This window comes from Penicillium macrosclerotiorum (genome assembly GCF_028827735.1).
Source record: "Penicillium macrosclerotiorum strain IBT 26536 chromosome Unknown utg000003l_segment0_segment0, whole genome shotgun sequence".
NCBI lineage: Eukaryota > Fungi > Ascomycota > Eurotiomycetes > Eurotiales > Aspergillaceae > Penicillium > Penicillium macrosclerotiorum.
The window spans coordinates 4,757,500-4,769,882 of record NW_026643083.1 but is presented as its reverse complement, the minus strand read 5'-3'; the positions used below and the strand labels follow the sequence as shown (position 1 = coordinate 4,769,882).

At 47.5% G+C, this 12,383-nt stretch overlaps 4 protein-coding genes across 4 annotated transcripts; 3 read left to right on the top strand and 1 right to left on the bottom strand.

The window, feature by feature from the left end:
- Positions 1-938: 938 nt before the first annotated feature.
- On the top strand, positions 939-2,404 carry N7462_004624 (putative transcription initiation factor subunit (TAF30); the record flags this gene model as incomplete). The annotated part of the gene is made up of 7 exons (XM_057076350.1): positions 939-947; positions 1,135-1,175; positions 1,447-1,598; positions 1,699-1,841; positions 1,909-2,052; positions 2,110-2,230; positions 2,316-2,404. 7 exons carry the CDS (start codon positions 939-941, stop codon positions 2,402-2,404), a joined length of 699 nt encoding a protein of 232 aa, XP_056935855.1.
- A 4,297-nt stretch (positions 2,405-6,701) lies between these two features.
- Positions 6,702-7,400, top strand: N7462_004623 (HAD family hydrolase; the record flags this gene model as incomplete). Its single annotated transcript, XM_057076349.1, has 1 exon — positions 6,702-7,400. One exon carries the CDS (start codon positions 6,702-6,704, stop codon positions 7,398-7,400), a length of 699 nt encoding a protein of 232 aa, XP_056935854.1.
- A 691-nt stretch (positions 7,401-8,091) lies between these two features.
- On the top strand, positions 8,092-9,544 carry N7462_004622 (lipase ROG1 family protein; the record flags this gene model as incomplete). Its single annotated transcript, XM_057076348.1, has 2 exons — positions 8,092-8,162; positions 8,242-9,544. 2 exons carry the CDS (start codon positions 8,092-8,094, stop codon positions 9,542-9,544), a joined length of 1,374 nt encoding a protein of 457 aa, XP_056935853.1.
- A 1,375-nt stretch (positions 9,545-10,919) lies between these two features.
- N7462_004621 (phosducin family protein) lies at positions 10,920-11,902 on the bottom strand (the record flags this gene model as incomplete). The annotated part of the gene is made up of 3 exons (XM_057076347.1): positions 10,920-10,935; positions 10,998-11,227; positions 11,303-11,902. 3 exons carry the CDS (start codon positions 11,900-11,902, stop codon positions 10,920-10,922), a joined length of 846 nt encoding a protein of 281 aa, XP_056935852.1.
- Between the last annotated feature and the right edge of the window lie 481 nt (positions 11,903-12,383).

Here is a 12,383-nt window from a genome sequence, read left to right as displayed (position 1 = left end):
GCCTGTTGTTGACGGTTCTTGAATCTGTTGACAAAGAGCTTTACTCTTGAAACGCCCATATCCAATGCCTACACCCACTCCCCTTACACGCCAAATCTTCATGACGTTACCCCCCTATTCCCTCCCAACCCACTCACCTCCCCCCCTTTTTCCCCCAACGAAGCAACGAGCGAGGCGGCAGTGATGTCGATGCTGCTCGCAAGAGCTCCCTGATGTGATTATGAAATGGAGGGCAATTCCTGTGTCTTTGGTCCCGCAGAGACAGTAGATAGACATGTTCCCATCAAATGTACACCCTGCACATCCACCCTGCACAATGTTTATGAAAGCTATGCAGAGCTATAGTAAAATCCTATGTATAGATGGGTACGGATGCCGAGAGCTCTAATATCTTTCCGTGGGTGGATGCATGGTTTGGCTCCACGGAACAATCAATCTTCCTGCTTGTCAGAAACAAAAGGTTTTTGAGAGAAAACAAAAACATGCAGTCGAGTAGGATATGTGAAATCGGAGCCAGGCGATTCGAAATCCAGTAAAGGCGATACCCAGTGAAGCCTGGCCGCGGACTTGGTTGTAGGGGGATCGCTGGTCGCGGTGCTCTTCAGCTCCTCCGCGACGGGTCTCAGGTGTCTGTCCCGTCGACCTCATTCCTCCCCACTCCCGCCTGGTCCTCTTCTTTTCTCCCATTACTGCGAGCGCGTTCCCAATGCTCGTCGTTGTTGCTGATATATAGTTCCGATCCATTTATTTGAGTTACACGTGCCATTATTCCTGAATCTTGGTCTTCTCAATCCGCCGTTGCCTGAAAACCGAAGATCCGCTCCTCCCAGCTGCGCAAACTGTTCCGAGCCACACACCCTTGAGCGCATACCCCTCCACACCTATTCGGACCAAGATTCTACGCTCTTTCAGACAATTTCAACCTGATCAGTGTCAAAATGCCTGACGTGAGTTATCCATTTTTACCGCCTCCAGTCGTCCTGTCTGTCCAGGTGCATGCGCAGACCGCAAATTCGCGACGCTGAAAGTGCCCTCGAATCGCGTTTCCTCCTTGAACAGCCAGCGACTCAACGCCCACATTTGCAGCCTGGAGTCAGGTCGAGCGAGATATACTAATTGATTCTTGTGATCCAGGTCAAGCGCACCGTTCGTCTTATCACGGAGCAGCATGTCATGTTCGTGTCCTCTGTCTTCCCAGCCCTTCCTCCAACCCCTATGAGCGATTGCAGCCCATCTCATCAATCCCAAACATGCCTACACCAAGACTTGCTTAGCCATACCTTACGGGAAAGAGGAGTGGGAGATGCGCGCATGAATGGAACTAGGGGATCCTGTCCCTAACTACCCAGAACCCCGATCCTCCGGTCTACCGCTCATCACCAACCCTATGCCGAATAAGAGAGAAATGGAAAGGTGCAAGGCTAATTATGAGGTTTTCTGATACAGTGACAAGCCATCGGAGGTTGAGGGCTTCCCCCAGCGCTCATGGTCCATTGAGGTGTGGCTGCTCAATGACAAGGGTGAGCAGGTACCTGCCACCATCTTCGACAAGGTCACTTATCGTCTGCACCCGAGTTTCGGAGACCGTGCTACACAGAGTATGTGTTTACTACCTCCTTTGACCTTGATCAGTGATGCTCGATGCATTGCTGTTTCGTCCGTTGATTGGTGACTGATGACATGCCTATTGGCACACAGCTTTCAAAAACTCGCCCTTCCGCATCTCAGAGGAGGGTTGGGGTGAGTTTGACATGACCATTGACCTCATCGCCGACAAATCCCACAGCATTCAGCATGACCTGAACTTCATGTCGGAACGCTACGAGGCTAAGCACCAGATTGTAAGTTGCGAATACTTCGTCTTTCTTTTCTTGAAATTTGTACCTGACCGATATACCTTGGAATTAGGTCTTCCGCAACCCGAAGCCAGCTCTCTTGGCGGCATTGCGCGAGTCCGGCCCGGTACCTGGCGACGAGAATGGTGTCAAGTCCAAGCGTGGTGCTGCCGCCGGAGAAGAGAACACCAAGAAGAAGAAGCGCACTGAGAAGAATGTCAGTAATATCCAACGCGTGCGCTTCGATTATAATAAATATTAATGCGAGGATTAGGTTGACATGGACAAGCTTGCCGATGGCTTGCAAAAACTCAACGAGGATGATCTGCTTCAAGTTGTGCAGATGGTGCACGACAACAAGTCGCCAGACTCTTATACCAAGAACGATGTCGAGCGTAAGTCCATATCCGATCATTTAAATGCCCCCTCGTTGTTTTCCTCGAATTGTAGACCACTAATACACCTTATGTTCTTATCTAGTGGGCGAGTTCCACGTCGATTTGTACACCCTTCCCGACACACTGATCAAGATGCTCTGGGACTTCACCGCGGAACGAGGTGCCCTGTAACAAAGCCATCCGGGAAAAAGCCAACCCAATTTTTCTTTTTCAGAAATTCGCTTTCAAGCCATTGTACTCCCTCATCTGCTCCGACAGCTTTGCTGCGATCTGTCTCTACAAATCTTTCCTTTCCTTTTCTTCTGTCTGGTTTCCCTTATCTTTTTATTTGCTTATTCCTGGTCTTCGAAATTGGGGAGTTTGCGGGCTTTTCAAAGGAACTTTGGCTGAGGTCTTTCATTCCGTGTCCAGAACCTCCTTTCTTCCCTATTTCTTTGCGTAGATTCACTCCGATGCCGATATTTCATGTTCCTCTAAAACAACTTTCCGCAATGGTGAGAGGGGAGAGATCCTTTTTTTTATGCTTCAAATAAAAGAGTTCGGAGATGGCTACATGGTGACAAGCAAGGAATTGCAGTATTTGCGGGTATGCTCTGGTCTTTTCCATGAAACAAGGCCTGCTGTGTTTAGGATAGTGATGGTCACAGTTTCACCTCTCTAGGGCCCCCGATTATCTGGAAAGAGCGTCAGAGAAAATGAAGCCGTGATACTTGCTTCTCAGTATACCACTATCTCCGATAGCCTCTTTAGAAAAATACCTCTGGCCTAGCGATTAGTATCGAAAAAAACTTTGCAGATTCCTATGAAGAGCTACGAGGGAGGGAGTTAAGACGCTCTTAGGAGGATGCTATACCACTGATTCTTTAAATTCTATGAAACGACTCTAATATCAACATTCTTACCAATAATCAGAAATTGTGGCGCTAATACATCAGCGCGATGAGATTAGCAGATCTCTAGGGCGTCCCATATCGAGATACAAAGGAACGCCTAAGTACGAGAAGTGTAGGAAATCAAGCTAGGAATTAGCAGGGGCGAGAAAGCGAGCCCAAGATAAGCTACGGTCGCAAGCCCAAAGTGAAGATGATCGAGAGCAGCTAATGCTCGAAATAAAGCGCCAATTGTCTGTAGCACCGGTGGAAACTTCGAGCAAATTGCTGAAGTGCGCCGCCGAGGTGCCTGCTCCACAGAAGCGGCTTATCGAAAGTCTCCTAAATTTGCCTCGTCCGACCATAGAAGAAGAGAGAGCTCGACGCACCGAGGCTATTGATGCAGTGGGCGCCTATTGCCAGTTTCAGGAGGGCGACACTTGTCGGTTGGCCCGGAATAAGAGGATTGAAGATAAAGTCGATTGATATTAAAGTTTCTCAAAAGCAATCTCCGTAACTGACAACTGGTATTGCTGGTGTGACTTTGGGACGCTTAAATTGAGAAAGCTTGGAATTATCAAGGGTCAACCGCAATCGAAGTATCAGATAGTATGCTTTTTTGTCGCATAATGTTTTTATAGTTGGAATCAAGCCGTTATGTTGGATGAATAATTCAACTTGCAGAGAACAACAGAGATATAAATTAACTACTTAGAATCTTTATACTACCATATCTGGAATCGAAGAGGCATGTTGGCTCAAACTTCACGTTTTGTTTGCTTCCGCAGCTGCCAATCAGACATATTGAAAGGTGGAACAGGCACATATGCAGATTGAAGTAAATCAGAATTGGGACTCAGGCGACTAGAGTGAAAAGAAGGGGACGATTCAATCTCATAAGTCTCTCTATTACCATCGCCATAGTCATGGAACACAGGGCGCGTCTGTCGCCGCTTCTTCCTAAGAACCAATGCGCTTGTTTGTGGCGACAGGCCAGCTTCAGAGGAATTTGAGATTCTGACCAAGGAGCCAAAAGTATCAGATGGCTCCCCAGGTAGAGGTTGTATAAAGATATTTCTCGATGCGAGAGGAGTCTCCCTGGATGGAATGGAGGTGTGGAGCGGTGAATTGGAAAGACTCTCTTTGATCAAGTCTTGTGCTTCAGCAATCGGCTCTTTCTTCATTTGTTGTATACTGAAGACCAACGATTCTGCATTTATTACACATTTCGGCTGCGAGTTTGTGTTAATATATTCACTCATTTTATTGGCCACACGTCGCAGGCATCTCTCCTGGCGGTTGATCGTCCTTCTGAGTTGTTTTCTGAATTTCGAAGTAGACCATTAGAAATGTGAGTATAAAGCTTTTGGGAAGATAATTACTCTGACATCTGTACAATGAGGGATTTCTTTTCAGCATCTGAGATGGATGGCCTCTTCAGGTTTGCCACAGAATCATCGAGGACCAAAAGACAGGTCAAGGCTGTCAAACTTATTTTCACGCTGCTCAGTGTGATAAGTGGAACCTGAACGTCGTCTTTTGTCAAATGCCATCGTATTTTCGCAACAAACTGGTCAAAGCGACTGGCATTGGTTCCTTTTTTCAAAGGTTCAAGTTTCGATAGAATGCCACCAATCTGCCCGAAGGCGAACCTCGTTTGAGAATCAAGAGTTTCCTCCAGTTGTTGATCGCAGGCTAATCGCATCACTCGGTTTTCCAGCGGACGACTGATATGTGTGAATATTCCAAAAAGGCTCTGGCAAGCGGATACCTCGTCTGCGAGAAGATTCACCTCTTGCTCAGCAATTAGAAAATTGTGCTTCAATCGGTGTAGGCGTTTTCCACATCGTTCTAGTTGGTTATATATTGCAAAGACTGAAGACACCGCGCCAAGGGCTTCCATTGTCACCATAAGACGCTTTTTTTGAATTGATTATCCAGGCTAATTTCAGGTCTGAAATACCTACAAATTCGTGGGTTGAGGCTCCTAAGTTTGATGATTGACCACTCTTAAGAGGTGACCAAAGGACCAATCAGCACATCCCACGATCTTCTCGCATACCTAGTTCCGCAGCTTGCACCGCATGAAGTCCGTGCTCAACCATTGCAGCCGCCGCATGTGTTGAGCGACTCAAGTCTTTAGACTTGCCGCTCTACCCGTCCTGGGGAACTATTGTCGAGAACATTGGATCATTCATTTCCAGATATTCTCTTTGACTACGAAGATACAGAACATAATATCGGATTAGCACATCCGGTTATAACTATATATGCCCTATAGCATATCGTGGACGCCCTTATGTCTCTGCTTCCATCTAGGGCTCTGATCGGACGTCTCTGCCTCATTGAGAAGCAAAACTTTTATTGTCGATGATAGCTAGGAGGGAAACTTATCGAGATAGGCTTAGCTACCAGGGCGAGTCGTGATTCGCACATGTGGCCGCTGCACATAGTTAGTTGATTAAATTTATGCAAAGGGCCGCAGACGCCAGCCAGGATTGATCGATCTAGGGTTTTCTTGGCCCAAATATTGGTACTTTTATTTGATCATGCGCCCTGCTAATATGGAACGATCTTGGCGGGCTACGACTGAGTGCTATTGACTGTTCTCGTTTTAGACCCCCGCGCACGGGGTTTCATACGGCATGTATTACGATTGCGCTCTGCGAGCCAATATATAGCATGGTGATTAGGCTTCATATTCGCGTATACAATCCAACCTCGCCATTCTATTTCCGCATCAGTTGAGATCTCATTCTTAGAATAATGCCCAACACGAACTAACAGCACCTGGCTCCATTTTTGGAACAACGGAAGAAGCTCCGTGATGCGGTTACTGAAATGGGACCTTATGTAAGGATGATAAATGAAGTTGAAGTAATTAAGTGGGGCAGTCGTAGTCTTGCGACTCATTTTCAAGTTTGTAGCGTTAATTCACGCGAGTCAATGCTTGTAGGTACCGAGTAGTCGAGTTGGCATTTCGCTCGAGTTGAAAGGGCCTTCCGAGAAGCCATCAGTCTATCACAATTTCATGCCTGATATATCATACCTTTCTCGAGAAAAGTGGATAGGCTTTGGTCGGTGACAGGACCATTATCCACAGAGCCGATATAGTCAACGTTGTTCATATTTCGGATCTCTTGGATGTAGTTTGCGAGTTGGCTGGAATTTCGGGTTTAAGAGCCTCTGTTGAGATTCTCGCCATCAATGAAGCTCATGAAGATGTATATATTGTATAAATTCCCGTAGTTACCAATATCACGATCGATTGGCCCGTAGGTGTAGTATACGAAAACTTTTGGTACAGGCACGCCAGAATTCTGTGCAACATATATCATACTTCTTCAGCCTTAAAAGTTATCTTGCCTCTCGGCGCGAATGCACTAAGGTCTCTGTCTCTTTTTACCCCTTTTATAGATGTGTTGGATTTATCACGTGAGCGACGAGGTTTCAGTCCTGAATCCTGCAAGCATCAGCACTCACCATCAATCTGTGAAACTATTTAGGCTTCCTGAAAATCACCTGTTTTGTTCATTTTCGAGTACTCTGACTTTGGTTGTCTCGGATGATACAATTGCTCCCCTCCTTCCCCCTCAACCATGATCGCCCTCGCCATCTTCGACTTCGATGGCACTCTCTTTGACACCCATGAGTCCATCTCACACACCATAAAACTGACCTTCGACGCCTTCCTGCCCACTCATGTACCTCCTCAAGTGGAGATCCACCGCCTGATCGCCAGTGGTGCCGGCCTAGCAGACACTTTCCAGGCGCTTCACCCGTTTCCCTCGAATTTTACTCCTCCCGTGGAGACTGAATGGATTGAAAAATACCGCGCACTCTATGCGACTCACGGTCAGCTTCTTATCCAAGCCTTCTCAGGCGCCCGGGACCTTCTGGCGGAGCTCAATGCTCAACACGTCCCTATCGCAATCGTGAGCAACAAGGGCGTGGCGGCGGTTAAGACAGCCCTCGAACGCAATGGTCTAGAGAGTTATGTGCCCGAAAATCTGATTATCGGGGACAAAACTCCCGGGGCGAAGCGTAAGCCGGATCCAGCCAGCTTTTTAGATGTGCTGGTCCCAGTATTGCGCGAGAAGCATAAGCTCGAAGACGTTGATCCGCAGACGGTGCTTGTGGTGGGCGACACAGTGGCAGATCTACAGTTTGCGCGCAATATCAGGAGCAAGGTCTGCTGGTGTCGCTATGGGTATGGAGACCAAGCCGCATGCCAGGCTGCGGAGCCGGATTTCGTAGTTGATTCTCTCGGAGAAGTTTTGGCGATTGTAAAAATGTAAAAAGAACAATTCAAGACTGCAAATGAACAGCAATGCCAGTTCAGATGATTACGACTGTGTTATGTGCAGGTCGGGTGGTTAGACTAGATTAGTGAGATATTTTCCGATTATATCTCTATAAATTGAGACTTCTTGTGTTCGTGCAATCAGTCCCCTCAAATGTCAAATACCATGCTACCATGCCCCACGCTCAGAGACTAAGAAGATATCTCTCATTCTGTGACAGGTATTTCTTTGATTAGTTTTTTATGTCTGTCACGGGAATGAGGGTGAAAGTAACACAATCTCTACAAATGCATATCTATCTTTTAGGGGGAGGAGGGGGAGGAAAATGAAAAAAAGGCAGCTATCTTGGGGTACCTAACAAATCATTTTTGTTTGAAACACAGATTAAGAGGACATATGTATGCACTCAAGAATAACTAGATAAATAATGAAGAGTAATGAATTAATCAACTACAAAGAGAACCTCCCGCTTTCGACACCTGAAAAAACAGGCTACAAGACAGACCTATTCTGGTTAGTTCACCAACTTGATCGGGCTTATCGAGCGGGCTTATCGGCTGCAGGAGAACGGAGTAAGTGCGACTTAACTCCGACTACGCCGGTTTTGCAGGAGCGCCTTGTTATTTGACCTGTCTAGCCTCCTTGACTTTCCCTTCTTCCAGAATTTCATTCGCATACAGACAAAATGTCCACAGAAAATATATCTGATATAGAGACTTCGAAGAAAGTCGACCATCTATGTGTCCTTGTACACGGGTATGTCTAGTTTAACAGTTTCCTCCTTTTCTGGGATGACGTCGTCTGAAGCCTGAGCTAATTTAAACCCTTCGAGTAGGCTCTGGGGTAAGCCGTCGCACTTGGACTTTATAGCAGAAGTACTCAGGGAGCAATATGGAGAGGATCGTCTCTATACCCTTTGCGCTGCAGAAAACAGCGGCAACTTCACCTATGACGGAATCGAGGTCGGCGGCGAACGGGTGGTGCGAGAGGTCGAAGACACCCTTGAGAAACTGGAGGCCCAAGGACAAAAGATCACGAAAATCAGCGTTGTGGGCTACTCTCTAGGAGGGCTTATCGCCCGATATGCCATTGGATTACTCCAAGCCCACGGTTGGTTAGATAGAGTGGAACCCATGAACTTTACCACCTTTGCTTCACCTCATGTTGGAGTACGAACGCCAGCTAAAGGCATGGGAACAAACATCTGGAATGGGCTAGGACCGCGAATGGTTTCTATGTCGGGCCAGCAGATGTTCATGGTTGATACATTCCGCGACACCGGACGGCCTCTTCTCAGTCTTCTCGCCGACCCTGAGAGCATTTTCATCCAAGGGTTGAAGAGATTTAAAAATCGGAGCGTATACGGAAATATTGTGAATGACCGGATTACAGTGCCCTACACCACCTTATTCTCGAAAGTGGACCCGTTCCGGGACCTCGAGAAAATCAATATTAATTATGTCGAGGGCTATGAGCAAACGATTGTGAACCCAGACGAGTGGTTACTACCGCTGGAACCCAAAGAATCAGAGAGTTGCGGCGAGGAGAAGTTGAATCGGCTTAAAAATTTCCGCCAGAATTTACCCTTCTACCTTGCTATTCTTCTTCTGGCTCCTCCTGCTACAACTATATTCACCATCTACTCTATCATCCAGACATGCCGAAGTCAAAAAAGAATCCGTCTTCACTTGGAAGGGAAGAACGGTCTGCTCTTTCAAAAATATAGGGTGCCCCTTCTAGTGCAAGATATGCAACACGTGGTGGATGAGATTGTGGAGAATACCAATGCTCTCCAAGAGCCAGCTTATCTCTCAAGCTCTGACACCCAGGAGTCTGACTCATCCGATTCGAGAACATCCAAGGTTCTAAAGGCAGTCAAGTGGAGGCGACGTTCTTCTGCATCTTCGCAGCCTCTTAGTATTGGGAAAACGGCATCTGAGTTTCCTAAACTTGCATTAACACCTGAACAAATCGCCATCATTGATTCTCTGGATGCGGTGGGATTCCGAAAATATCCGGTCCATATTCATAATGATAGGCATAGCCACGCAGTCATCATTCGTCGAGATAAAAAGACCGAAAATGATGAAGGAATTCATGTCATGAGGCACTGGATCAACAATGGATTCGCGATATAGCTATGAAAACCCTGGCATCAGCTCGACTTTCGCATCCCAGGCTCCTTTTCTGGGCAGCTTTGGGACTGTAAAATTATGTGATAGGTATTTTTAATATGTAATCTAACATTTTATAATAAAAGTGATTGCCTCTAATGCGAGACGCCTTTTTTTTTCTGTTTAGAATATCCACGTAATCACAAAATGTAGACTGATCTTTGCATTTGATGACCAAATCAAACGTGGATGGCGCGGCTTATTATTAAGCGTCTTTGAAGAATGCAAAACGACAAGAAATTTGACTTATTTACTTGTTCCTCTTTTTGGAAACGGTACCAAGGAGCGAAGAACACATCAAGCAAGATCAGAATTATCTACAAGATAGCAACCCTCTGATCCGTGAATCAATTATTCCTTCCAGAGTTTGAGCTGCTCGGTCACATCGAATGCGCCGATCAAGTCATTTTTGTGATCACTGGTCTTATTTTTGTGGTTCTGCGACCTTTTGGTGGGTCTCAATACCCCTGCATGTACCACAGCTTCTACTTCGCATTTCGCTTGTGTTCATCGCAGGCAGTGGGGCACTGCGGCCATGTGGCTTATCGCGCAGTTTAGCTTCAAAAGGGAAGTTTGGTCGATTTGTAAGAGGTCTGGGCTACTGCCAGTGGGGGCGCTTTCTATGGTGTTCTACAGGGAAAACATTAGACTTAGCTATGACCTTAAAGCCGAGTCGACAGAGGAGTTACGATGGAGAAATAAAATTAGCAAGATAACAGAAAACAATATGGGATATCTTTAAACTCTAAAACCACCATCAAGACTTGCATAAGCACACAACATCTGACCAGTGTGCAAAAGTCTCAGGAGATACAGCATGACAATACAAAAGAGAAAGAAAATCGGGCATCAGACACAGGCCAGCGCGAATATGCTGATCAGAGAATCACAACAGAAGGAAAGAAAGAGAACAAAGTCAGCAATAATGGGCACCAAACCCAAAGCATAATCCAGCCACCTTAAGCTCCGTTCCACGCAGTCCACATGGTCTATTGCGAACCAACGCCTGAATAAAATAGCCACCGTCATTTTTTTATGCCAGCTTTCTGCTTGCTTTTTCTCAAATGACAAGATAAGAAAGTAAGGAAAGACAATTCAGAGAGATAGGAAGACAGCATCAGAAGGATAGGTGTGAGTGTAGGTAGGTGTCAATGTAAATGGCAAGAGGGAGGAGAAGAGGAGAGGAGGAGAGGAGGAGAGGAGGAGAGGAGAGGAGAGGGAAAGAGGGGAAGAGGGGGAGGGTAAAGGAAAAACGAAACCCGTGTTTATCCAGTAGAATGCAATCAAAACAAGACGCCTGCTGCTGTGCAAAGAAGATGTGAAATCACATCGATTCTGTTCAGAGCACACGGTTCCTGGACATGTCACATCAGTATATTGAGGTAGTTAGTTGGAGGCGATCGATTAGACAACTCACAGCTTCAGTAGGTCTTCCAGGCTATCAGCACTGCAGCTGCGGCCTTTGGGAATGTTTCGAATTATGTCAACTATGGTGGCGAAGACATCGCCATCACGGTAGGCCAGCAGTGCAGGAGCCTGGATGTTGTCCATCTCGGCGATCTCATGATGCAGTTTAACAAAATGAGTAGTGGGTTGTCTGCGGGCAATGGTGACAAGACACTCCTCAACAATGGCACTATTATCGCACTGCGGAGGAAACTTAGAAGTTGTTCCCAAAAAAATATATATAGAACTCGTCAGATTGAAACAAAGAGAACAAACCTTCGGATCATAAATGCAGACGACAACGACTGTGTCAGAGGTCACCTTCTCAATAGCATCAAGATACCCTGCGGCATCGACCGTATCGACAGAGCCAAAGTGTCGGCCACGATGTGGGGAGCGGCGCATTCCTCGGTTCTGGAGCTCTTGCATGCGGGACGCGCGCCACTTCCGCATAAAGCGATCCTCGTCATCCTCACTGCCAGAGGACCCCTCGACCGCGGGTGCCGGCGGCTCTGTCTTACCCGCACCAAAGACAGGCGCATGCGAATCAAAGCCGGCAGCGCTGAGCAGGGTCTTGCGGAAGGACTTCTTGCGGGCACGCTCGAAAGCCTGGGCATCGGCAATGACACCCTTGGGCCCGGTGTTGGCATCGTAGACGGTGTTGGGGATGTGATAATTGCCACGAGAGGAGACCATATTGTCCTCGTCCTCGTCCTCGTCAGAGGAGTCCAGGACACGACGTTGGCGCAGGTGGCGTGGTGGGGAGGAGCCGTCGTCGTCGGAGAAGTGCGGGGAGGAGTCGCGGTCCTCAGGGTGGGAGGCGGCCTTGTCGCGGTTGTTCTGGACCAGCTGATCGAATTCTTCTTGGGCCGACATCATGAAAGGAAAAGAAGGGAATCGGAAGGGTGGAGATTGGGGGGATTTAAAGTGAGCGAGGCCAGGCCAGAGACATGCGTGGTGAGTGGGTGAAATTGCAGGTCTGGAGTGATAACCAGGAATTTCTGGGGCAGAAATGGGCCGGCGCTTCGGTCGTTTGTCCGGAAAGTCCCAAGTCTATGGCGCTAATTGGCTGGATGCACGATCGGCTGGGCTCCGGGATTCGTTTCAGCAGCACAACCCCTGACGGACACGACAAAGAAAATGGGCAAGGAAGGATTTGGACGGAGATGGGGGCTGAGCTGGGAAGAGATCGCCAGGGTGAGACTGAAACGGTCAACGAAGCCCCTTTTCCGAGCGGGTTTCAGGCGCGAGTTGACGATCCCATTGAGAGCCCCACTTCGAAGGGCCGAAGAAGGTTCGACTCTGGCCTGATCGAGTCATTGATCGATCACCTGGGGGCCGACGAGAGAAAAAGTTG